Here is a 27,760-nt window from a genome sequence, read left to right on the forward strand (position 1 = left end):
TTTTTACTCTTCATAAAAAATTCTCACCCATCCCACATGGAATAAAGTACTGGTTTTTTCATCAGACCATTCTGCAGATGTGTCTGACATGACAGTCATTGTCTCAGAGGATTTGAAAACACAGACCACACTTAAAGCTATAGCCAGCATTGCATCTGCCTCTTCTCATCTACTCCCATTTTCTTATTTTCATCTTGATCACAGACAATCTATTGCAAACTTATTATTTTCAAACTTTTTGGAAATTCTTTGACATCTAATGAACAGGCTGCCAGTAATGAAAAATAAATTAATTAACAGCAGTGACAAAAAAAGACTGGTCATTAACACAAAAGCTGTTCCAAACTCTTCTTTCTTAATCAAACTTGTTCAAGCAGAGACTCCAAATAGAAGGAAAAATTAGCCTTTCAATAGTATCAGGCTACGGAAATATTCTGCTTTGCTGAATAAAAACTAGCAAGAAAAGCTGATATAAATTCTAATTAATGCTTTCTACAACTGCCTAAAAATAAGTTAACAGATACTTATAATCAAAATACTTTCAAGTGTGCTTTGCTGTAACAGCAAAAAGCTGTTCTTCAAATCACAGTAATAACTAATTTTAACTTCAGACAGACCTACTACATTTCTTTAATCATTGGAAAGATCCTAAGTAACAAGTCACAGCTTTTTTACTATTTAAACAAAAAAAAAAAAAAAAAAAAAAAAAAAGAAAGAAAAACTAGAAGATGCCTAAACATCTGTGTGAATAATCTATGGAAATTCTCTCATTGCAACGTTTGTTTGAAATTTGCTTTGTAAGTGTGCTCCAGTCATCCCCAGAAGGATACTCTGCCGCGCCAAAAATGCAGTTAGCTGAAACAAGGACAGAAGGAGGATGCATGCAAGGTAGACAAGACAAGCCTGTGTATTTTAGTTAAAATATGCGATCTAATGCTCTATCCTATACTAACATGTTAGGAATAATCATATCATCGTTAACAATTGATTTCCATCTGTGTCTCAGTGCCCTTTTGTATGGACAATCTCAATGGAAACAGGAAAACCTGGACCAATATTCATCTTTCCCTGAGCAAAATAAAGTCTGCTTCTTGCAGATCCAACTGGCCAAGAGGAAAACTGTGCTAGCGTGCCTTTACTCCTTCCAACCTGAGCCAATTCCTTCAGGGCAGTCGCTGCCAGAGCAGATGGTGTTTCACAGGCACAGCAGGATCTAAACTTTTTCAGCCTGCTAATCACACCTTCAGGTTTCAACACAAATTTCCCTCCCTGTCTACTCACACATCTGAACGTAACAGCTTTTATCTACAGAAATGCAGTTTAAATTAATTGAAATTTAATTTCATACTATGTAATGAGGCTAATTCCAAGGGAGGGAGAATGTGCAGGAAACTACAGAATTGCAAGAGCAGGTATGGAAGAGCCTATGAGTGTATTTACACATTACACTGTCCAGGTGGCAAATCAAATGAAATGAAGGCCACTGTGAACACTAATCAACACAAGAATCACTTAGGGTTCTCTCAAAACACATTCCTTTTTATTTTTTTAAGTTAGCATCATTAAACCACACATGACACTGGCTTTTCTTAACTACTAACGATGTCCTATGAATACAGAGACCTATCCCTGCCTCGGAGAAGGCTCACAAAAAGTCAGCTCACTTTCGGAGGTACAAGCCCAGCTAGGAGGCCACCCATGCCTGTAGAGCACACACGATGTGAGGCTCCTTGGCCACCACACAGCCCTCACACAGTAGATAATGAAGTGTCTGAGGGTCACTGTTTAGCAGTCATCAAGTGTTGAAAAACAGGAGGTGTATCAGCAACTTCTGTGAAAGGATGGAAACTATTCGGGACAGCCAGAAAGTACTAGAAAACCTCACTGATACTTGTCCTTTATGAATAATCCTGTACTTCTTAAATTAGTAACTTTAGAGTACTTAGAAATTCAGAATTCTTTTAAGAAACTCTACTAGGCAGAAAGAACAAAATTATATCCCTGGAGTGGCAAACAGCTATCACACAACAATACTTAGGAGGAAAAAATAAATAAAGTCAACCCCCCAAAAAATATGTTGTGATTGAACATGTAATATCAGCTGGCTCTAAGAAAAATAAAAAGACCCTAAGTGAAAACACTGGCCTTTAGTTTTAGGTCACAGCAGAAAAAAAGTCATGCAGACATTAAATCTAGTATAAGAATGTCTTTTTTACCCTTTGATTTAGATCCTATCTTGTTAAAGGGGGTTAATTAATCAAAAACAAATGAAGCGTGACCAGTAATGAAGGTTAAAGAGACACCCCTATACCATAGTGACTATGCAGGGGGTCATAACTAAGTTGTTATTTCAATAAAACTGATAAAATTTCCCTCTGGTAACTTCAACTTTCACACACTTTTAGAAAAGTTCATTCTGTATTAAGTGCTTTGCTGACATAACTGTCTTGACAATAGACATTAACAGGCAGGTGTGACACAGGCTTTCTGTATCACCACCCCTCAGAGGTACAGTTCCTTTGGGGTAGGGGAGCAGCATATGCTTTGGGCATAATGAATGAACTCTCCCCAAATTAAACCCCATTCATATTTCCCACTTACCATCATCAGCATGGATATAGCTAAACCAACATAGCTGTAACTCTAATTCACACCAAAAAACCTGGGATGTTCCTCATAAAAAGAGGGAAGATCTCTCAAAATCAAATCCAAAGCACTCAAATACAGTCTCATATGGTACATTTTCTATGGTATCTTGAATAACTTAAAAATAGTAAATTATTTAAGGAAAATACCATTTTCATATCCCATAAAAAAACCTTTTATCAATCAGATGAACAACAAACTAAACATTTGCTGCAATGTCAAACCCTTTGCCACCTGGTGTTCTTCAGCTCATGGTTTGGTCCTTCTTTCACCCAGGGAACAGACGGCAAACGTACCTTTAACTTAGTGAAGGTATTTGGGTTTTCATAAAGGGACACTAGGGTTGGCAATTCAATACTGGGTAACAAAACTTGTCAACATTATCATTTCATCAGTCACTGAATTGAAAATATGCCAGGTTTTTTCACTGCCTCCTGTACAAAGTGAAGTGAACACTGGTGGTCACAAATGTTCTGCATAACAGCACTGCTTTTCATAAATATTGAACTATCAAACAAATAGAGGGATATAAAAAAGCTACTTGGGTATCTGTGCCCTGGTCTGTCCCTCTCCCAATAAATTTGCACTTGTTTCAAAGGAACATGCTACATACAAAAGCTCTGTGTGAAAAACTAAGCACATCAAAACTTACTCCTGGTCACCAGCTGCCTGTATTTATATGAATGATGCCCTTCCTCCCCGCTGTATGATCCATTTTCAAACATAAAACTGCTCTGGAAGCTGACATTTTGTTTCAGCAGTCATGCCTTGTTATGGCCCTTCTAGTTCCTAGAACAGTTTGTTTTGCCACACTCGTCAATAAGGCCATTCACTTAACTGGTCTTCCGTAAGCACAGAGTTCCCTGACCTATTTCTCTCACACTTCCCTTCCCCACATATCATCATCTGCCAGTTTACTTGTTACCCTGTGAACTCTCATTTATTAACATCCATGGCTCCTGTCTGTTTTGAAGGCTCTGGTACAATTTTACTGCCACTGGATCCTTAAAGTTATTGATCCTTTTCATGCTTCAGTAACAATCACTCAGACATTGCACAGTCTGCCCTGACCAATCCAAGCCCTAGCTTTAACCTTAAATTTTCGTTTCTGCTATTGAGTTGCAGGAAAGTCCCCTTTTTTTTCTTCTCACCATTACAGTTTATTCTGTTGTGTCGTTGCATCTTGTAAAGCATTGTTTTAAGCCGCTGGAAAAGAAATGTTGAAATTCAACATTTCTTTTCACTCTCTTTTATTCTCATCTTCAACTATTCTTTCAGCTTGCTCTCCACATAGTTTTATCCTGGAAAAATCAGTGAGATTCCAGCAAAATATTCTATGTCTGTAGCCTCCTGTGGTCTGCCCGCTCTTGTCACTTGGCAGACAAAAGTTTCTCATCTCTTTTCCTCCAGAATTTTTTACACCAACAACAGAACGGACTACATCCCCTGTTTTCTCTGCCTGTAATCCCTAATCTTTTCACAAAAGTACAGTACTTACTCTTTCCCATCTTCAGCAACTGGTATCATCTAATAGTTGTATTTGGCTTTGTTCAGTGATTTATTCTGAGGGTGGTAAGGCTGCATGAAGTTTTCATTTTAAAGTATCAGAAAAGCAAAACAGGAATAAAAAAGCTTCTTTAGAAATATAACTTTCCAATCAAATGTCACACAGGGCCCAGGCTGTAACAGACTCCTCGCCCCACCTGCATGCATCATTCTGGCATTCACTTGTGACGTGAGACACTGTCATGGGGATTCTGAGAGTTCAGCTCACACTGCAGACTTGCCCTGTGTCAAGGCATATTCCACAGGCTTTCTTCACTTCCCATTCATATTCTTTTCATAAAATTTGCTGCGATTTCATCTTCTAAGGCCAATATACGACAACCGGTTCCATTGCTCAAGTTCAACTATTAGAAGAGTACTATCAGACATATACCTGCACAGATATACATTGTGTGAAAAGATGAGACCTTTTCTCAGGCAAATATACCAAATTTCTTTCATATTTAACCTCCCAGAATACACTGTTCACAAACCCTAGCATGGAGGCTGCCCCCTCTTTTTCATTCTAGAGACTCTCCTGGGCACCTTTTGTTTCTCATCGCTGCAAGTTTCTTTCATAAATTTAAAACATCTTCCAGGTCCAAACTGAATATTAGTACTTCATGCTATTTATTCTGCTATTTTTCTTCAATACAGTCAATTATGCACTTGTTGGAACCATCTCTCACAGTTTCTTTCTTTTCTTTCCTACTGGTGCTCTGTGACATGCTGCCCTCGCCTTCCAACAAATTTCTCCAACATTTCCACAGCAGAGGTCTTTGATCTCCTTCCTTTCTCCATTTATATTTTCTTTCCAGGAAAACACACCTGAAGCAACAGTCAACCTCCTTTGCTACACAGACAACTCAGAGACTTGCCTGCTTTTACTTATGCAGAATATAAACTGCCACCAAGCCTTGGGTGTCTAAAAGCCAGCTTAAGGTAAACTTAGCTAACAGAGTTCTTGAGTGCACTCAGTCTACCTAAAACCCTTCTTTGTCATTCTCGATGATGGTCCTAGGAGTAACTTTGCCAGAGGACACCATCTTAAACTCTGACCCCTCTATGGGCAAACCATGCTTCAATCATCCTTTCCTTGTGGCATAACACTACAAGAGAGAAAGAGCGAGAGAGTGAAAGAGAGAAAGACCAAGAGCCTTCTCATTTCAAATTTCAACTAGCTCAAAATATTTTGTCAGAGAGAACCAGCCAGAAACAAGAGAATCCTACCCATCCAAAATATGGTTGCAGAAACAGTTTTCTAAGTCTGTTGCTTTCACCACGTAATCCTTCCCTTTGCACATTCCTCACATTCAGCTGCATCCCATTCGAATTGATTCCATTCACAGCTCAACACACACTGCTACCTTGATTTTTTTTCCCCATAGGACAAACCCCAGAGACAGGAAGACTCTGTGAACAACAGAAACACATCTTGCCATGCAGGTACAGCTGTGGTAACAGTCACTGGAATCGTGAGGGGGAAACTTCAAATAGCGAAGAGCTGGTTTGTCAAATACACAGCAAGGAGAATTATATTTTGTTACTGGCTGCACTCAAGAGGTAAATGTTCACGTGTTTCTGGGCTGCAAACAGTGTCTGAGCATACCAATTTTAAGACACTCTAAAATACACATTAACAGACAGCTTCTGCACTAGGAAGTTTATACCCTGAAAACTTAAGGACAAAGTGTAATTTGTTTCACAAATAGGTAACAGACACAGATGTCAATTTCATGAGTAAATAAGGAACTGCATTAATTTCAAGTTACACAAATATTTTAGACTCTTGAAATCAAGTCCTGATCTTCCTAAGGTAATACATCAAAGGTATGAGATATCTTGGAACAGCAACTGGGGAGAGGTGGTGGTCAATCCAACCCTAACCACAAGACAATTCTTCCTGTAATTAACAGAGTGCAACATGAAAGCAGTCTTTGTCCATGAAATAACCCAGCTTTCCTACATGTTTGAACTTAGTCAGATAACCAAAAAAAGTCTGTTTGCAGACTTTTTTGGACATGTATCATGTGTATTTAATTAGGAAGGCCTATTCTTTACTCAAGGAAAAATATGAATATTCTTTCTGGGCTCTGAGAAGCTCCTATGTATGATTTCCTACACAGAGCTGTTTGCTCTCATATACATGTCCACTATTAAGTTAAAGAATAAACAAGTCTTACTACCATATGTTTCAGGACATAGTGTTTACAAGATCTGCAATACTGATAAACACCTTTTAGATTCCCTGATTTGGCTTTCAGACAAAAAAGAAATTATAAATTAAGTTCTAAATGTGCAACAGTCAATAAAGATAAACCCTTTGATATTAGTAGCAATAGGTAGAGCTAACAGATTAGCAACTAATTAATACATGCAGTCAAAATATGACCTACACAAAATTTGACAAACCAGTCAATACTGCAGTCTTACTGCAACTCCTCTCTAGGTGCAAGATGAATATTGAAGTAAGAATACAAACAGCCTGTTTACTGCTAAAATCATATCAATTTCTGTTGGCAGAAGTGTTAATATAGTAGAGTTCAGAAAAGGCATTACCTTTGCAAAATTTTTACCTGTAATTTTAGTCATACTGTTTTCCTCTATGTGTATTTATATATTTTGATATTGGCATTTAAGTATACTTAGATAAAAACATAAAGATATAATCTGTTGAAATTTCTTTCCTCCTACCTCAAACTATGTTGCTAAACATGTACTGCAGAGGAGACACACACAGCATGAATTTAGATATTTTGATGGCTAACGTAAATATAGGTATTCGTATAAAAAGTAAGAATAATCTAATTTTATCAACCTTCCAGCCTCGTAATTGCTGCACCTGTTGAAGTACAGAAAGCAATATCTAAATATTTGTCATGAGGATTGCTCAAATTTGCAAGCTGCTACAGGATCATGCTTAGAGGGCCTCTTTCCACGTGTACCCCAGAAAGCAATGATAGTTCCATCCAATTTCTGTGTGTATGTGCTGCTGGTTGCACATTCCCCCGTGTGTTAGTATTCCATCCTGCTCCCCCTCTATCCATTCACACAGACCCCTTAGAATTGTTGGCTGAAAAAAAACCCCAAACAATCAAATAAATGTAATTATTTCCTTAAGTACTTACCTAAGTACACAGAGAACACATATAACTTCAAATCAACACGTTACTGAAAATTTAAGTTCAACACTAACATTTTCTATTTTCATCAAATAATAACTAAAATCTACACAAAAGGAGGTTTTTTTACAATGAGAACAATCAGCCACTGGAATAATCTCCCCAGAGAAGTGGTGGATTCCCCAACATTGAACAAGTTTAAGGTTTAGATGGATAGTGTGCTGGGCCAGCTTGTCTAGACAGTGGTTTTGCCAAGAAAGGTAGGACCAGATGATCCTTGGGATACCCTTCTGACCTGCTATTCTATATTTGACATAAATTTCTTCTACATATAAGAGATCTGTGATAGTCACACAACATACATCTAATAGAATCACAGTAATATCTCTCATTCATCAAAGTATTTTTGTCATGGTGGACTAGCAGCACCTTCCTTGTACTGATCTTCCTAACACTGTTCATTAAACTCCTTGAAATATTAATATTGGAAAAAACCACTGTACTGCTTCATAAAGATTTGCAAAATGTGTAATCATCCCTTAAAGAAAAGTCACATAATAGATGCTCTCTGAAAAGCATAAAGCACATACATTCCTTCAGTTTCAAGGAAGCAATATAAAAACCTTGTACTGTTTATTCAAATAAAGTCACACATTATGGGCTTACTTTTCCCTAGCCCTGCCCAAACAATTGATGTTTTATCAGCTCTGCAATGTCTGATCTCTCTTCAAGTCAGACAGGAGATCAGAGGATTTAACCTGTGTTATCCTTGTAAAACTGCATATAAAAGACATCAGAGAACATGTATCTATGAATTTCACTTAAACTGTGCTTAGCAAAGCACAAATATTTATTGTAAAGCATAATAGATTATTATGAAAATTAAGAACTTCATATCTCTTTGTTGTTCACATCTAGTGATAACAAAGATATCAAATTCTGGAAGTCTACCAAAAAGTTACATTTTATTATGAACACGTATGATTTAAGCACTGCCAATAAATTCTACGTGTTTAGTTATAGTTGACATTTATGATGTTACTTGAAGAATAATGAATGCCCTAACCTGAAATATGCACGTGCCTTTAAGAAGCGAGCTGAACGTCAAAGAAAGCTTTTAGTAACTTGCATATGAACAAATATCTTCTATCATTAGGAAGGTTAATGAAATCACATTTTCTGAGGTTTCTGTGCTACAGACAAATGTGACAGAAAAAGAGAATATTTACTATCCAGAAGGGAACAGAGAAAGTAAATTATTATATGATAGTCCCTACATATCTTAACTACTAGTACAATATTTTAATGTTTCTTTCATTGTATGCATTAGATAATCAGCAACTTACTGAATGAGTTATTTCTGAAGACTGTCACAGCACACTTGCATTTTAACATTTTATGCAGAAACAATTACTGTATTAATCACTGTAAACAATTACTGTATTAATTCTCTTGTGCAAACTGAGGGAGGAAAATGCTCAAAAACTACTCCACCGCTTCAGATTCACCTCGTACCTCCTCAGACCTAACTCACAGTCAATCACAAGACCTGCATTATAGAATAAATGTCAAAGAAAAAATAGAAAATTTCATTTGGCACCGATGAGTTTCAGCCACGACAGTAACAGACGAGGGATTCTGAAGCAACAATCACTTCGCAGAAACTGCTCACTTGCAGGTTTATTAAATACACTCCCCTCACTCTCCCCCCTACCACGGGCTGATAATCCACTTGCAGCAGTCTCGGGCCAGTTCCAACACAACTCGATGTTCCTACAGTTGACGTGCAAGTGCCCAAATAAAAACAAACTCCCCCACACGCACGGGGGTTTACGCTACAAAAAACAAGACTCATTGAAAAGTTTTCCGGGAGGTAGAAACCAACAGAGTTCCATTCAAGAAAACTGAGCGTTTCGGGCATCCCTCCAGCCCCTACTGAACAGCTCTCTCTTCAGTAAAAAGAAGTTTCTTAAAACCCATCAACCCAAAACTAACGTTAACTTAGGTGGAGCGAGGAGCAGGGGGTGAGAGAGAGGGAGAGAGAGGAGCAAACGACAGTCATCTGCAGGGCAGAAGGACAGCTGCCACTCAAACAACGCCAGCATTCGATAAATAATATCCCTCAAAACCTGGTATTTCTTAAGCACTTGGCAATGGTTTTGTCGATAGAAAGCGGGAAGAACCAGAAGTGCCGAGCAGCTTAGAAAGCTGTGGTTTCTTTCTCTCGGAAAGGCTGCCAGACGCGGAGGAGGTGGGGGGCTTCGCGAAAGAAACAAAATAACAAGGTAACTGATAGCTGAAGCTGTCTGGTTTGAGGTTTCGCTCGAATCAATAAGAACTGCTGTTTAATAATTGAGACTGCATAAAAAGCGAGCGAGCCTTCTGTTCTACGGCAAATACATTATTATGATTTAGCACCCATCAGAAATAAAGGGTTATATCGATTCTGCAGAACCGAGCTGAGAAACCCGCTAAGGGACTAACATTCTCCTCCATTCCTCTAGCAGGAGTTTGTTAGTGAGCAGACATCCAGCACAGACAGACACAGCAGTCAGGAAAAGCTATGGAGCGGCGCTCATTCCTCCAAAAGTTTCTCCTTCAAGTTTCGGAGAAACCTACCTGCTCTCTGGAAATGCAAGGCAACGAGGGTCTCCTAAACATTTTGCAGCTGCCGTAGTAGCTGGCCGAAGTTTCCCCTAAGGACACGCAGCTAGATCTCCTCCTGGGTCTGATCACAGGCACTTTTTCCTCCACGCTGGGGAGCCGTGGGTGGCGGTGATGCTGGTGGTGCGCTCCTCGGCTCTGCGCCGAGAAGATGCCGTGCTCCCCGCCGCAGAGTGCCAGAAGGCAGCCTGCCACCCCGACCGTGCCGGCCAGCAGCGGGCCGAGCGCTGGGGGCAGCGCCTGGAGGCTGCTGAGTGACACCAGCCACACCAGGCTGCAGAACACCAAGACGAGGAGGCTCCGGCGCAACTTCAGGGAGCTCTGCAGCAGGGTCAGCGCTGCCACCGAGACCATCACCGTCAGGAGCCTTCCTAGGAACATCTGCGGCTCCTCTTCGTGCCCCTCCGCGGGCAGCAGCCATTGCAGCGCCACGAAGTCCCCCGAGTAGCAGCACAGGGGCAGCGCCAGCAGCCACCAGCGGGTCGTGCCGCCGCCGTGCTCCCCACGCCGGCCGCCGGCCAGGTAGCAGGTGAGGAAGAAGAAGGCACAGGCGATGCTGAAGAGGGGGCTGAGGCAGCGGGACAGGCACAGCAAGGTGTGCAGTGGCCGCGGGCTCCGCCAGCTGCTCCCGTCCTGCTGGCCCCGGGCGCTGCCCCGGCCGGGAAAGGCCAGGAGGGAGAGGACAGCGGCGGCCAGGACGCCCAGGGCCAGCCGAGCCGGGGAGGAGGAGGCGGTAGGAAAGAGCAGCAAGGAGAGGAAGCTCTTCGGGGGATCCTGCCGCAGCGGGGTCGCGCAGCTCTTCACGTATCCGTTCCGCAGGCTCTCCGCGCTGCCGGGCAGCGCCGCGGGGGCGGCCGCCCCGCCGCCGTCCGGCTGCGGGCAGTGCTGCGGGGCTCTGCCGGCCCCGGGGGGGGAGGCGGCCGCCGCCGTAGCTTCTCGCTCTTCCCTCATGGTGGTCGGGGACGCGGGAGGGGGAGGACGGCGGAGAGGCGCGGGTCGCGCTAGCTGTGTCCCGGCCGCGCCTCCCGCATCCCCTCAGGACAAGGGCGCCGGGCTGAGCCGCCGCTCGTCCTCCGCGGGCAGCGGCGTCCGCGGCATGGTGGGTGAGGACGGGAAAAAGAGAGAAAAGGTAAAAGTCTGGCTCGCCCGCTCGCGTTCCTCAAACGGCTCCGCCGGCGGGCACTCGCTGCCGCCTCCCAGCGCCCAGCGGCGGCAGCGGCCGCGGCGGAGCCGGCGGGGGTGGGAGTGAGGCGGGGAACTGCCCCCGCCGCCCGCCCCCTGCTCTCCCCTCCCTGCCTCCCGCCTTCTCGCCCGCCTTCCCTGCCTCCCCCGGGCCCTGGGATCCGCACTTCCCGCGATCTTTTTTAAAATATAAATCTGTGTGTCTGTATCTGCCCAGCCGCCCCCCGGGGCAGCGTGCGGGGAGCGGGCCGGCCCCCGCCAGGCGCTGCAGGCGCGGCAAGGGACGCGTGGGGAAGCGATGGAGGGACAGGAACGCTGAGCTGGCGCGACTTTGTGCTTTATCTTGTCAATTAGCTTCGAGATGCCGCGGAAAAGTTGCTCGTACGGGCTGTAAAGCACACGCAGAGTATCGAAGTGTTTTCCCTCTGAGGAGCATCACTTTTTCCGGTTTTGGTTTTCTTTTTTTTTTTTTAGCACCCGAGAAGTAAGTATGGATTAGAGAAATTTTCTACCTTTTTTTTTTTTTTTCCAACCCTCGTTAAGACTAGACCGCATTGCACGACCAGGTTTATTTGCACAACTAATCCCTTTGGAATGGATCAAAATAATAATTTTGGAACGGACCGTTGGAGTGTTTAGACTGCTGTAAGGGAAAATAGGCAGCTAATGGCATATTGAGTAATGCCTTTGCTCATTCATTCTGTTTGTTTGCTTCTGGAAAAGTAACTGCTAAGCACTTCTGAAATTTATTATAATTGTGCATGTTTACCTTGTTACTTAGAACAAAGGTCCTTTGAGCCACGTTTCCACATAATATTGTACTGCTTTACTTACACTGGTTCAGAAATAAGTTCGGGTACGTCCGTGGTTGCACTTTTTGCTTTTTTATTGAAACAAGGAACTCTTGAAATTAGTTGGTGCCATGGCTTGTGATTCCCTCCCTTTGAGCAGCCCCCGAGCAGCAGCTGGTTTGGGGAAGCTGTGGGGTGGCAGGAAGTGCTGCTTCAAGACACGGGCCTGAAAGTTGGCCATGAACAGAAACCATCAAGCATGATTCCTGACAGAAAATGCAGTATGCAAATAGAATAACTCCTGTACACAGGAGGGAAATAAGTAATGATTTATTTTTTAAAAGGCAGATCAATCTGGTGGATTTTAATACCATGGTATAGCTTCCTCTGTTAGAAATACCCCTACACTCTTTTCCCAAAAAAAAGAAAAAAATTCTGTCCTGACTTGGTACACTTAACAAAGAGTCTGTGCCAACACATTGGTTCTAAAAAGTTTTTTGGAAAGGGAAAATGTTAAGTTCCTTTGGGATCATATTCTTACATTTATTTGTATTCATATGTTAGTGATATCAACTGGACCACAATCAAGCGTACTTGTAAATGCTTTCAAGGCTGAGATACACCTTGCTATTATGCATATTCTTTATTATTCAGCTATAAATAAATGCATTCCAGAAATAATTAGCTGGTGTAGTTGTCAATAAAACACATTTGAGTATATTCATCTGTAGCAGTGGAGACTAGAAAGTGCCTAAGGAAGACTACGGAGATAGGACATGATATGATCCCTAAATACCATGAATGCAACCATCTGTGGCTTCAGCACTTTCTGAATCAGAAGTGGTGTCTTATTCTTGACAGTTCTTAGTAGGTTTTTAATCCACAAATTTGCTCAGTCTTTTTTTTTTTTTTAAGTCCACATAGGGTTTTTAGCATCTGCAGAGTAGTACAAGAAAAGGTCCTTACTCAGTGCAACTTGACTATGCACTTTGTGAAATATGGTTGTTTTTTTAAAGTTTCCTATCTGTCTTAATGGATATTCTTCTCATTTTGATAGAAACAATGAACAGTTGGTCTCTCCTCTCTTCAACCCATGATTTTATGTCTTTCCTCAGTCTTGTATTTATTTTCTAAGCTGGAGAGTTTGGGCGTATTTTTTTCAGATTCTTTTCATGTTACTGGGGATTTTTTTCTTTTTTTGAGCACCACTATATGCTTTTGGAGCAGAGGAGACCAGGAGTTACACCCAGTATTCAAGACACGAGCACAGTCCAAATAATGGTTTCTTTCCTTCTCTCATTTGTTTTGCTTTGCTAGGGAAGTGAGACTTCCCTAGCAAAGACAGATAAACTAAGCATTGTTGAAAGTTGTTCTGTTGAACACTGTTTTCACAGCGTTAAGTATATAGATCCCAGGCTCTACCTTCTGATTGTTAACATCTACATCCAGTCGATAGTTTTATAGGTAAGATTAGGATTTTTTTCTGTGTTTACATTTCAGTTATCTACAGTAAATTTCACCTGCCTATGAACTCAGGATGTGAAGCTGTAAGCACATTCCCTCAGTCAGTTCTATCTTTACTACCCTCATAACTTTGTACTAACAGTGTACTTTACCACCTTCCTATCTTTTTTCAGATTATTTATCATTAATTAATTAGCTTTAATTTCAGTGATATGTGTGCTGAAGAAATGTATACATTCCAAAATGCAACGGGAGTATAGTTGGTCTTTAGTAATGTCTCTGTTGCCTAACAACACTCTTCCTACTACATTACAGGATCCTGTCTTGAGGAGTTTCCAATCTAATAATGAAGAATTTCAGTATAAAGAAAACTTGGTTGAGTACTTTAGTGTCCCTTGTAAACTACAAGAGCATTAACTAAATTGCTCCTTGCAACAGAATACTTTTTAGAATAAAGAAATAACTTTTCACTAGCTATTTCTTAAACAAATACAGAAAAACATACTGTTTCATTAAAATTGGAGTGAATAAATTTATTTCAGGTGAATTTATTTTTTTTTTTTCATACTCCAGTTTCACTACCAAAACAAGGTGGGTAGCTTAGTGATTGGAATCAGATTGGCTGTCTGACTACGTAACAATAATAAATACTAATATAATTAAATATTCATTTTAAATAGTGATAATTAAGATTTTCCAGGTTAAGTCTGTTTCATCAGTGACCTCCCTGTCTTTATGCTGAGGCAGCTTTCTTGTTCCTGCTTTTTTTATTTTCTCCCCTGTGCTCCTGAGAGGAGGGAATGAGCCAATGCCTGGGTGGAAGTTTGGCTGCCAGCAAGGGCCAGGCCACCACAATAACAATGTATACTCAACCTGAGAGATCTGATCAAGAATCTACTGTTAGTTCTTAGTTTTTCATTGCAAAGACTGACCCTGCTGCGAATCAGGTTTTAATAGAGAATTTTCATTTGTTTTGTCAAACTCAAAACCAGACCTAATTTTAAAGTGGAATTCTTCGTGGATGAGACTATGAAGAACATGGTGTTTATATCCAGAGCATACTGACAGTAAAGTAGAACAACTCGTAACTGATTTGGCAATAAAGACATTTTTTTCTTCACTAAATCTATAGTAGCAAAATTCATAAGCTGGTGATATCTATCTCTACAGTGGAAAATATTTATTAACTTTATTGACAATTTAATATATTTTGTCAAGTTTTGTTGCTTAGTTTCTATTGATCCTGAGACACATGGGGGTTCCTTTTGCTTCCTAAGTGATTAAACTTGAAAACACTTGAAATCAGATTTTGAGAAGATGGGTATATATGACTTCGTAATTCACTTCTGAAAAACATAATGATGATGAATATTTCAGATAGAAATTATATTTAACATAAGAATATGAACCAAATGCAGTCATAAAACAGTTAAGTTCTCCTAATTCAGAGGATAACTATTTTTATAGCTTTGTTTTGAGGGGGTTTTTTTCTGACTGAGGGAATGGCAAGTATTTATTTATCCAGCTACCTCCACATTTTCCACCATCGTTATTCCCAGTGATCCTTACAGTGATAAGTGGTCAATGACCCTCACATAGGACGAACTACAGGAGTCTTACAGACTTGCCTGTTATTCATCACAGTGGTAGGACAACTGCAACAGCATAGTGACATTTTGCTAAAAGCTCACATTTTTCCCAATAGGTTCTTATACACACAGAATAAAATGTTTCTTAAAAACCAACCACGTGTTTTCTCCGCCTAATAAGTCACTTTGGTTTTTTCTTAATTTGGTGAAAGATGAAAAATAAAAAGGAAACTCAGAGGCAATGCCAAAACTACCAACTGGTAGTGCTTCTGTGTGAATGTCCCCATTTACACACTCAAAACTTGCTCCTAGAGACCTTAAAACTAGATTTAAAATGTAGTTTAGCCGGTGGTCTCAACTACTGATTATCTTCTTCCATTTGTTTTCTGTGCTTGTTTGGTATCCCTTCAGAACCTTACCAACAATGAAATTGAGGTGTAAGAGTTGAGGGAGTAGCCTTTGAATTTGTAAAGCTGATCTGTAGTCTTTATTCCTATTTGATTTTTAAGGATGGGTAAGCCATCAAATTTAGCATTCCTCAGAAAACAGCAAGATATTCCTGCTTCCACTGAAGGACGTTTATTTTCACAGAGGTGCTTGATGGTAGTGTAAAGGAGCAAAATGCAGAATGAATCAGAGGGAAGTCATTTAATCAGCGAGTACACATGGTTAATTCCTACAATCACAGTAAGTCAGGGGTTTTTTTGAAGGAAAATTATTTCTAATGCCATTCTGAAGGTCAACATGATAAACAGAAAGAAATAAATACAAAGAAAATACAAATATATGAAAAAGAACGGGTCCTCGCTGCCCTGCTCCCTGGCAGAGGTGGAGAAGCTCCTGGATGCATTTGGCTGCCTGACTGCAGTCCTTGCCTGGGCCCCAGGGATGGGCCCAATGTGTGATTCCCACAGCATCCCAGGGATGCTCCTGCCCTTTTCCTGGTGCCCAAGGGTCCTGCAAGCAACTTCTGTGGCCACCCATACATCTCCCTGTGCCTTTGGGGGCTCCTTGGCACAGTGCAGAGAGGGATCCAAGCAAAGCTTCCTTGGAAGATGGAGGCAGGAGAATATTGACCACCATCTTCTTTCCAGCTGCCCTCAATACTCTCTCAAACCTTGCTGTTACACTCAGGCTCTCCATTCCACCTGGGCTGGAGCTCCTGTGAGAACCCATCAATCGCTGTGTCCCCCCTTGGAATATAAAAAAAATAGCACAGCAATGTGTAGAAAATGTGAACTTTATTCAACTGGACTACTCAAAAAATCCAAAACTAGGGGGTGAGAAGACTACAGGGGGAGAATCTTATGCCTAAGAACTGTAAACTTTCTGGAACTTGAATGGCATGAAAAACTTTATCTTCTTGGGAAAAAGTTTTCTGGGAACCTATGGCTAAACTATGGGAAGCTATGGCTATCAAATGGGACCTTCACTAAAACCTATGGTGGGGGATGTCGCAGAGCCCAGGCTGAGCAGCGGTCACACGTCCGCTTGCACTGCTCTGACAGCTGTTCGGCGAGCTGGAGCTGGGGACTTCAGAGCTGAGGGGAGAAATGCAATCTCCTCCTCTTCCAAATGCCCCATTTTGCTGGCGTCTTCTGCCTGCGCCTCTGCACGGAGCTGTAGCACAGGCACAGCAGCATCAGGGCACGGTTGTGCCTCAGCAGCTGCAGCAGCTCCTTGCAGCAGCCACGTCCCCGGCAGCAGCTCCTTGCAGCAGCCACTTCCCCGGCTGCAGCTCCTCGCAGCAGCCACGTCCCCGGCTGCAGCACGGCCCTGCAGAGACCGAGGGACCCTGGTGCTTCTGCAAGACACAGCACAGGGAGAGGATAGGGCTGAGCCCTCTTGGGATGCCTTTGGACAACCCGGGAGAGACTCTGGCCTGGCTGGGCTGCTCCAGGCAGAGGCTGCAGGAAGAGGGCTTCCAGCCAGCTCAGTCTGGTGTGACCAGGGCTCAATTCCCATCCAGGCTCTGATCCCACCTCTGCCTTGGGGCCTTGGGCAAAGGGCTAGCGAAGAGTCCCAGGACCCTTTGGAATCTGCCCAGCTTTTCTCCCCTGCAAGGGCTCTCATGCCTTGCCTGACATAGGCAAGCCCCAAGGCCTTGCTTCCTCCCAGTCCCCGGGCCGCGGTGCCGCCCGGCTAGCACGCTGTCCCGGGCACCCTCTGCCTGCTCCGAAGGGCCGGACGGAAGCGAAATCGCGGCACAGGAGGGCAGGCGAAGGTTTGGGTTGGGTTTGCCTTGCCCACCGGTGGCAAAGGTGCAAGAAGGAGGTAGGAAAAAAAGCGGAGGGACTTCTTTGTGGGGGTGGACGATTTAAAAGGGAGAAAAATCCACGGAGAAAGCCGAAGCCACGCGGCTTGTAGGGGATCTTGTACTTCCACAATGTGGGCGTGGGAAACACACAGTGACCAATGGAACATCAGCTAGGGGGTGTTACCGAGGCAGGGAGAAAGAATTACAGCAAATGGAAGAAGTAACGAGGGCCAATTAACTACCGAAGAACATAGAACTTTCTGGAAATACAACCAAATATGAGAAATAAGGGAGGGGAGCGCTGCGGCCAATGGTAAGGCACAAATTTATATATTTTTCACAGCTTTATGAATGCTCAGGGCTTTTGGGCTGGGGCAGCATCAAACCTATGGACCTTTGGGTCCGCTTGACCCAGCTGACCCTGGCTTTGGCTATGGTTCACCGCAACAGCCCTGCCCCCATCCCACCTGCCTGACACTCCTCCCTCAGCTCTCCACAGCGTTTCCAGAGCCTTCTGCCAAGGCACCATCTGAGCACAATTCCCGTCAGCAGCAGCTCCAGGAGTAAGCCAGCCAACGAAACCGCCACCATGACCCACAAGGGGAGTGTCGCAGGGCCCATGTCCTGGTGCTCCACGTCCTCAGGAATCTCGCCTGTGGTGCCCATGTCCCGCTCAGGACGGCTGGAAGGGCTGAGGGGATGGGCCAGCATCAGGAGCACATAGACTTGCAGAAGCCATGAGGATCCGTGGCCAGCCATGGTGCTGCTGTGGGTCGAGCTGCCAGCTCAGCACACGCTCCAGCCGTCTCTCCGTGACGACTTCTGCTCATGCTCTGGGCACGGTAACGGGCTGGGGACAGTTCGCAGCCACCACACTAGCCCAAGGGGCTGTGATGTCACAGAATCTAAGGTGTTTGTGTGTCTGCAGTGCTGAAGACTGAGAGGGAGCTGTGGTGGTTTGTAGACCACCGGATATAATGGAAACAAGCTCCTGAAGGAGACGGCAAAATGCCGTTACTGGGGGAATTAAAAATAGACTGGTGAAAGAGGCTTCTTGTGCAAGTGTATTCACTATGCATGGTGTCAGTACTCTTGCAATTAGGTGGTGTTAATCTGTTTGTCATGTCTAAGAGTGGCAAAGAGAGATTCAGCTGCACTCCACATTAAGCAGAGCAGTTGCTTTCAAAGTAATACAACGTTTTGATCTTCATCATGTGCTAGTAATGACCAAGTTCCTACAAATTACATCTTCTGGTTGAATTTGTCAAAAACCAGGACCATGGGAAAGAAAACTGGAAAGGACTAACGAAAAGTAAGTTGTTTCTTGCATGAAAAGGTGTCTTTAATGGATGTAGTTCTCGTCAGTTTAAAAAGCATGGGCAATAGCACTGGAAAGATGGAGTTGCTGTGGAAGGCCATTGTTAGATGAGATTTCCCATTTCTAGTGAAGGAAAATATGCATGACATGATCTTTGACAAACTATCAGTGAATAGCAGAAATATTGTATCAAGTTAATTAAACACTAACTCTCTTAAGAAATTAGAAGGGCAAAGATCTTTCCTGTGCCCATATTTTTATTTTTATGAAAAGAAGCAGCAGTATGTTGATTTTTGGTACTATATCCAAATGCTTCCACTATTTTATTTTTTAAATCTAAGGGATCATCTTCCTCATCTGAACAAACTGTGACTCTTTGGAAATGGACCAATATGTGCAACTCCAGATAAGCACATGATGATGTGCACCTCTACAGCTGAAATGTGTTTTGATCATACCCAGGCTCTAACTTTGAAGGTGAAAGTGTCAACAATTATTTTTTAATGTTTTACAGACAGAATCTATCGATGCTGATGTGATTTTAGCAGTTAGACCACATATAATCTGCATGTTCCTTCATATAAAATTAATAGTCTAACACTTCATATTGACTTTCTGGAAAGTTTTCATGGAATTGTGTAACTTTTTAAAACATCATTTTTATGCAATATATAATGTATAAATTTTAAAAAAGTATTGAAAAGGTCACATTTAAATAAATTCTGATCTCTTTGGCCGTTTCTTTTTCCAAGGCATCATGAATTTGGATGTTTATATCCTAGCAAAAAATAAAGATAATGGGCTACCACGTTCAACAGATATCTGTCAAAGTTCTGGCTTCAAGATACTTGAGAATTGTGTAATTAGATATGATACTAATTTTTCTACATGAGCCTATTTAAAGCATAGTGGTATTGTTTGAGGGGGAGTTTACCAATAAAATGTAGGAATTCATCAAATATTACCAGATTTTAATTTTCACCTGATTATTCAAGTACAATTTGTCATCCTATATTATAAGTGAAATTGGAGGTTAATAATAAAACAGAAGGTAAGTGACTTTCTTCATATGTAGCATTTCTATAAAAAGTTTATTTTATGCTGAATCATGTTTTGTTATAAAATCTGCACCTTTAGTGAGATAGCATTAAACTTAAGAACACATACTAATATTTCAATGTCAATTCAGTCCTTAACTTGCTAATTGAAATTTCTGTCTTGAATTGAAATAGAGGCATTTTACGGACTCTGCTTATTCATAGAGCTACAGATTAAATCTAACTAGGGAGCTGGTTTGATTTTTCACATAAGCCTGACTTAACGCATGAGCATCAGATGCATAAATATATTCTGAAAAATATCAAAATCAGTGTGAATCAGGTCATTTATTGGGAGGGACAGGGGAGAAAAAAAATGACCTGAGTCTTTCAGTGAGCTTCCCTCATTTCCAGGTCTTTCAGATACCCATTTTATTGACTTTAAATCATTAAGACAGGTCCTTGTTAATTAACATCCGTTTATATTCTGTTAAATTGCTAAAATTACATTATACTGTCAGCAGGCATAAAATAACCCAGTAAAGAAATTTGCTGAATTATGCCTCTTCAGGGTCTGGCCTGTTTCAGCACATGCTTGAGTATAGTCTCAACTGTTTTGCTTGGCTGTATTATTCCATTCAGTTTTGTGCATGAAAATCTTACAGGCCTTAATTTATTTAGAAATTCATCACACTTTAATGCTTTCTTATGATAAGTACTGGAAAAGCTTGGACCTTGAAGAAAATAGCATAAATGTAGTCACTAATTGTTTTGTTCATAGTTCAATAAAACTGGAACCTTCAACTTGAAGTATCAGGCTGCAGATGTCTGAATAATAGTGGAAATATGTACAGTATCTTACCTCTTGAATAATAAAATCTGGACTCTTAAACCTTCTGGTCTTCTCTATTGTTTGGAGATTAATTTTTTCTTCAGCATTCAAAGCAAAAAATGTCTAACAAGACAGTCTATGTAAGCAAATCTCCAGAACAAAACATGTTCCAAAGAAGGAGAAATGTAACAGAATCCTGTAATTGTGACTTAGTAATTATAGCTGCTAGAGATTCCACATGAGATTAAAAAAACAGCAAAATTATGCAATTAAGCTAATTAGTTCATTAATGTGGAAGTATTTTGTCATTCTAATCACAGAAGGAATTCATCTGAGTAAAAAAGCAGACAGGAATAAATTGTGGTAGGAGACAGAAATTGTCTGGTTTTAAAATGATAAATTTATGTGGTTTATGTCTGTTCTCTAAAACCTAAGCACGGCACCTGCATTTCTTAGGTTAATTTTATTTTTATTACTTGCTGAGACCAAGTTGTTCATCACACATAACCTGAGCCTTCTGTGTTGTTCAGGAAGCCATCACACGCAGTGAAAGTGCTCTAGTTTCAAACAACTTGGCTCAATAATCTTTCCTATTTGAGTCTACTATTGTAGCTAAAAGTCACTTTTGTTCCTCATAAAATGCAATAGGATTTCTTAGCATTGGTAATCAATACTGTGTACAATTGCAGTAATTTGTCAGCCTGCTCGAGCATCTTAGCTAAAGCTCTGTTGGCCATTCATGCATGAAGCTGTGCCAGGGCAGGTTTAGGTTGGATATCTGGAAAAGGCTCTTCACCCAGAGGGTGCTTGGGCACTGGAACAGGTCCCCCAGGGCAGTGGTCACAGCACCAAGCCTGGTGGAGTTCAAGAAGCATTTGGACAGTGCTCTCAGGCCCATGGTGTGACTCTTGGGGTGTCCTCTGCAGGGCCAGGAGCTGGACATTGATCCTTGTGGACATTGATCCCTTCCAATTCTGTGAACCACAGTTTACTGAAAGCAGTACCCATTAAGACAACTCAGAATTTACCACATGAGAAGCTGCACACCAAGTGAAGTGAAATATTTTAGTCATTCTGATGGGGTTGCTGCTTTTGTCACCTCTGTACAGCACAATGATACAACCCTCAATGTTTGTATATAATCCCAGTGTATTTAGTTGTCAAAGGCAAACAAATGGAAGTAAAGCAGTGTCACAAGACAAAGTTAACAGGTAAGTGACTGGATCATTTAACTCAGCTATTTTTGTGCTCAAAACTAGTGCTTATCACCCCAATGCATGATGTTACAGTAAGAGGAGGAGGAAGACGTGGATGTGGAAATCCAAGTCCAATGTGTTTAAATATTTCCAAGATGTATATTTTTGTCAGTCGATATTTTTAATAAGTAGGATCCTCTAGAAAATTGTTAACAACATGTCTGAACTGACTACATAAGTAAAAATGAGGGTATGCTATGAAAATTTTACAATTCCAAATCTAGGTAATTGTAATTCTGTTGATTAAATTTTATGTGCTTATTTATAGCTAAAATGAGCCCAGCATGCTGGTGCACAACGTAATGATGTAGAAACAATCAGCCATGTGCACCTGTTGGATCTTTCTTGCAATTAAAAAACAATTGACCTGCAATAGCAAAAGCAACGCATTTAGAAGGGTTCTTCCGTTGCTTTGGAGCTTTTGTGTTTGAATTTACAACAACCTTTGAGGAAAGGACCTTGAAAGGAAGCAAACTGGACGCAGCAATAGGTTTTTACCAGAGCTGATTAGGGAAACCCAGAAGTTGACATTATGATATCTTTGCACTTATGCTCAATTAGTAGTAACGAGCTAGCAATGACTGATGCTTAATATGAGAAACTCAAACACTGTATGAGCCAAGAACTGTGTTTCAGTTTACATCATTAACTGAGTTCCTATTTGTCATGTGCTTGCAGTATCATTTATGCCTTTCCATAATGTTTCCTGTTGTTAAATTAGGAGTGACCTAATCGCTCTCTGCAACTCCCTGAAAGGAGGTTGTAGCCAGGTGGGGGTCAGCCTCTTCTCCCAGGCAAGCAGTAACAGGGTGAGAGGACACAGTCTTAAACTGTACCAGAGGAGGGTCAGGTTGGACATCAGGAAGAATTTCTTCACTGAAAGGGCTGTTAAACATTGCAACAGGCTGTCCAGGGAGGTGGTGGAGTCACCATCCCTGGAGGTGTCCAAGAAATGACTGGATGTGGCACTTAGTGCCACAGTCTAGTTGACACAGTGGTGATCAGTCAAAGGCTGGACTTCAAGGTCTCAGAGGTCCTTTCCAATCTAAATGATTCTGTGATTACATAAGATTTTATGAAAGCGTGGAAAAAACTGTCTCAAGGGTTTTTTGTAACCTGAAAATCTGTCTACTTCAAACTTGATGGAATTTTATTTACATTTGGAAAAAATACTATATCCATTGCAAGTTACATGAAACACATATGTCTTATTTTCTTATAACTACTACTAGTGTAACACTGGCCATGAAATGAGTTACAGACGTTTTTATTTAGTCAACATTCAAGTCTTTTTTCCAGAGCAATAGATAGCTCATAGTAAATTTCACTGATACAGTATTCACTAGCACTGACCTCCAACAAACTGCAGCTATGTTTATTCGATTATTTTTACTACTACATTAAAAATGTCATATTTACTACAATTAGAATGCTTATTAAACACTAATATTGTATTATGCCAATATATTGCTAGAGAGAAAAGCGGAGTGAACAAACAATACAATTAGTAAATGAAGTGAACACGTACCTGTATTACCCTTTATTATTATTTACTTACTGATTTGTAAAAGCTCTTGGTTTGTAATCTCTTTCTCTGTCACTGCTGTTAAATACAAAGACGCCAAAATTTGTAGTGATAACTGCTTAGTACCAATATGTGCTTGGTAACAGTTTGAAAATTTGTGATTCCTGGCCACTTTGGTATTTAGTACTTAATCATTGTAGGGCTTATTGAAATGTAGCACCTTTCTAAATGGAGGTGTCCTAGATGTATACAATCTTTGGGATTTTAAATACTACACACTACTTTCATTATTTGATGTCTGAAAATTACCAAAAAGCTATGTACCGGGAGATTACCCAGACACCAAAAAAGCTGAGTGACACACTTTAGTTGAAGTTGCTTACATCATGTATTCAAATTGCAGCTGTTAATTCTGAGGCACTTTTATGTTAAAAAGTGAACATCACATGTCAGGTGGTACTGTTAAAGTTTGGGTCTAAACAAGATTTTATGATCTTCAGTTTTGGTCTTGGATTCTTACTGTGAAGTTGTTTAAGTAGTTCTGATCATTAAAATATTACATACTTGGCATATTTGCTTTCTTTAATTCTGAAAGTGAGGAATACATCAGCTACACATAAATTTAGTTTTGCTTTTATTTATTACCATGTCCCCTTTACATGATTGATGCATTTTTTATGTGAGTTCTGAAAGGAGTGGAGGGAAGAAGGAAAACAGCATTCTGGTTTCAAGTAAAAGTTTCGTTAAATTTCCAATGCTTTCTGATATATTAAATGAAAAAAGGTAACAATTTTCCAGACTCAATGGTTTACGAGTTGTTGAAAGGTACACGAGACAGTTATGGTGTTAATTGAAATCCTGAGATGTATCCTATTTAGTTACCTCCCCAGTCAGGTCTCCTACACAAATAGGTCTGTACCGAATCTAAAGGTGAAATTATCATATTTCTGAACAGAAAAACGTTGAATTGCTGTAAAACATATTAGTCTGGCATCTAAATTAAAATAACTAGGTAATTTTTGGCTTTTGAGTAAAGAGGCCTGATTCCTTACTGCCTAGCAAAGTAAAAAGGCCTTAGAGAGGATAGGCAGGATTACTGCTTAATTATGTATTTTTTATACTCAGGCTTTAGACAATAATTATCTATAAACATGCTTCTGAGACGTCTAGCTAAAAGCCTTTGTTTTTATAGTAGATACAGGAACATATTGACTTGGGACATAAGTGAAATGAGTATATAATAGATTGCTATGTGTAAGGTAACAAGGTTCCAGTTGCCACAGCAGTATCCACAAGCGCATTTGGTTTTGGTTTATATTAACCTGAAACATGGATAAACTATTTTTATAAATGGACATGATGGTTTAGAAGATGTTTGTGAAGTCAGGCCAAGCTTTTCAAGTTACTTGAAAAGTTTGTATTAAGTGACAAAATGATCTGCAGAAGTTTAACTCATGTGAACCTTAACCAGTAGAATGGGGTACTTCCCATGTATTGTTGATTGCTTAATCACCAGGAATACACAAATGCAAATGTAAAATTTTTAGATATGGAATGCAAACAGTATGTTCCAAGAGTCAAAAGCTCTTGCTTCCGATAAGATATCTGCCATCTGTTTTTCCTCCTTCCCCACCTTTTTCCCCCTGCTTTTCACCTCATTTTTCCACACAGACAGGCTATAGGACTCTAAGAGCTCACTTCTTAAAAAGCTTTCTTGATGATTAAGAGTAAGCTAAAGATACTTTATTTGAATAAGGCAAAGATTCCATATACTTTTTATCAGTTGATCTGTTTCTGTTCACCCTGAGGGCCTTATCTGTACCAGTGCTCCAGGGCAGATAATCGTAGTGATGGCAGCAGGAGAGGACACAAGTAGCAGCCCCCTGCATAATGACAATGGGACAATAAGCACAAACCTATTCCCACAAATTGCTCTTAAATGTCCACTGAATCAAAATGATTCCTCATTTCATACATTGTGGAATGTTGGCTCCCCACCTGGAAACTTCTTCAGTTTTCTTACAGAAAAAAGGGTTTTGGCTCCTGCTGGCATTTTTAAGTCTACTTTGTTTGGGTTCTGCTCTGGGGTCTTGAGAGGTGTATTGATCTTGGCAATTGTTTCCTAATCTCAGATAATCATTCCCTGATAGCCAATATTCCTTGGCAATTTTCTCTTTATACCCACTGAGATCATTAGCACTAGTGTCAGGAGCATTTGTTAATTAGGTTTTTGGGTTCTTCAGGACCAAATAACAAAATACCTTATTATCCCACTAACACAACTAGAGAATTGCTTCTGAGCATTCTGTTTCAATCAGAACAGGAAAGAGCAGTATTCCAAAGACAAAACCCCGTAGCTGGGACCCTCTGATTCCTGAACGAGACCTTAGTAGTATGTCAGCTTCATGACCATTGTGGTAATTGGAGAAGCTTGTCAGACCTGCAACATCACACAACCTGTTTTCCAGACAGCCCTAACACAGGTTATTGCCATGTTATCATGGACTTTTAAGGAAAAGACCTCCCTGTGATCAACATCTTCAGCTCCCCTCAGTGCATCATAAGTACTTTCCAAGGCTACTTCTCCAAAAACTCAGGAGTTATTTGTGCTTCATAAAAGACTGGACTCTTCAGCTTCATTTTAGTTCCACATTTGGAACTACCTTGTGTGCTTCTCAAACGATATCCACGTGATCTTTGACCATCTGGTGACCTTTATCAGATTACTGCCCAAAGATTTTTGCCAGAAGTTTGACACTCCAATTATTGAGGGTCATATATCATCTAGAACAATCCTGCAAGCCTCACTTGACACAGCAGGGACAGCAGTCTGTGCTTTCACCTCCCCCTTATTTCTTAGGCAATTTTCTTGTCTTCTGTGTTTCAAGGGAGAATAAAACCATTATAAAGAAAGATTCTTGAGTATCCTTTCCAAAGGATGCTCATGTTCTGGAACATCATACCAGAAATAAGCAGAAGTGGTAGGAAATTAACTCTTCTACTGGTTGTTTAGTTAAGTTTTGTCTTTTTTTTTTTGAAGTATAGACTTTTCCATGGATGAGTCTGAGGACCTTTATTATTAGAATGCTCTTTTAACTACCCATTCTCCCTGGTCTTTGTAGAAGACCCTTGCTTCCTTGGCTAGAAGTTGTGCCTGAGACACTTGCAATGGGAAGGAGGTATGCTGTTCTCTCCAGAAGTAAATATATCAGGTATCAGACACATTTGCTAGCAATCTGCCTGGGTTCTTGAATGAGCTGGAAAACAGATTAGATCAGTCAAGCATCCATATCACATGCAGGAAGTCCACGCCAATGTTCTTGAGACTTTTCTACAGGAATGTGATTAACCAAGACCTATTCTTCCCATGGATGTGAATAGGAAATGCCAGTCTTTTTACTCCAGAGTGGCTTCCAGACTCTTTTGTAATCAATTGTTAAAGGAGACAAATGCATTTGTGTCTTTTTTTTTTTTTTTTTTACTGCCCAGAGGCTTTTTTTCTCCTTTCAGAGAAATACTGTAATTAATAGAAGAACAAGTAAAATCCAAATGTATTTGGCCAAGTAGACTTAATTTTCCATGTGACACACAGGAGAGACTATTTTCTTTTCCTTGTCCTCGTTGTCAGGAATTGTGCTTTATTTCCTGGATGTGCTGGATTCTTCTATCAGCTCACTCTATTTGGATGCTCCTACAGCTCTGCACTTCCAGGCTAGTTCCTTCCTTGGTTTTGTTGCTACAATAGTAATTGTATCTTGAAGGGTTTGTTAATATATTTTTCTCCTTTATCTGCTAGCTTTCAAGTAGGTTCTGAATATCATAGTTGTTTCCTCTGTCTCTCAACTTTGGAGTGGTCAGAAATGTCACTTGAGCTTTGAAGTACTTGTGAATGCTCATCACAGATCCTTCATAACCCAACCTAATCTTGGAAGAGTATGCATTAAAACAGAAAAATTATGGAAGAACACATGCAAAGACAGATATACATTAAAAAAGTTATCAACTGTTTCAAGGAAAGACCTTAAAACAGTGATAATGCTTATGCAGCAGTGCAGATTAAGAAATGGCATTTCCTGAGCTGAGAAACATTCTCTGAAATTCACATTCGCTTCACTTTGCAGAAGTGAGTGTATAATGAGTCCATCCCTGCCTAGAAACCAGAGAAAGTTGGTCAATTTTTAACCAATGCTCAGAAGTCTCCTAAAGGAGAGGTAAACCCCTCCTAAGAATGAAGTACTGCAGTCATTTTACTGGTATACTACATTTGCACAATGCTGTATTAGTAAAAACTTTAAAAATACAAATGTGCATCATGAAGTTGTTATAGTGTCAATTCCTGACATATTTTTAAATTTCTTTCCTTCTTTGTGGCTAATCAGATTTAGGCCAAAACCCAGAAGACCATTGACAAATATGTTGCTGGAGGGTGATACTCAGTATCTACATTAATCCTTTAAACTCACTAGGCAGAGGATATGACACTGAATTTGGAGATTTAATCTTCAAACTGTCACCTATCAATAAAAGCAGAA

At 40.8% G+C, this 27,760-nt stretch overlaps 1 protein-coding gene across 1 annotated transcript in view; it reads right to left on the reverse strand.

Moving 5' to 3' along the window:
* PDE3B (phosphodiesterase 3B) overlaps window positions 1-11,170 on the reverse strand; it is an 82,622-nt gene extending 71,452 nt beyond the window's left edge. Inside the window, exon 1 of the mRNA XM_048306343.1 lies at window positions 9,933-11,170. Within this exon, the coding sequence (XP_048162300.1) occupies window positions 9,933-10,928 (996 nt within the window). The 5' untranslated portion in view covers window positions 10,929-11,170. The remainder of the gene's footprint in view (window positions 1-9,932) is intronic.
* Between the last annotated feature and the right edge of the window lie 16,590 nt (window positions 11,171-27,760).

Source organism: Corvus hawaiiensis, chromosome 6 (assembly GCF_020740725.1).
Source record: "Corvus hawaiiensis isolate bCorHaw1 chromosome 6, bCorHaw1.pri.cur, whole genome shotgun sequence".
NCBI lineage: Eukaryota > Metazoa > Chordata > Aves > Passeriformes > Corvidae > Corvus > Corvus hawaiiensis.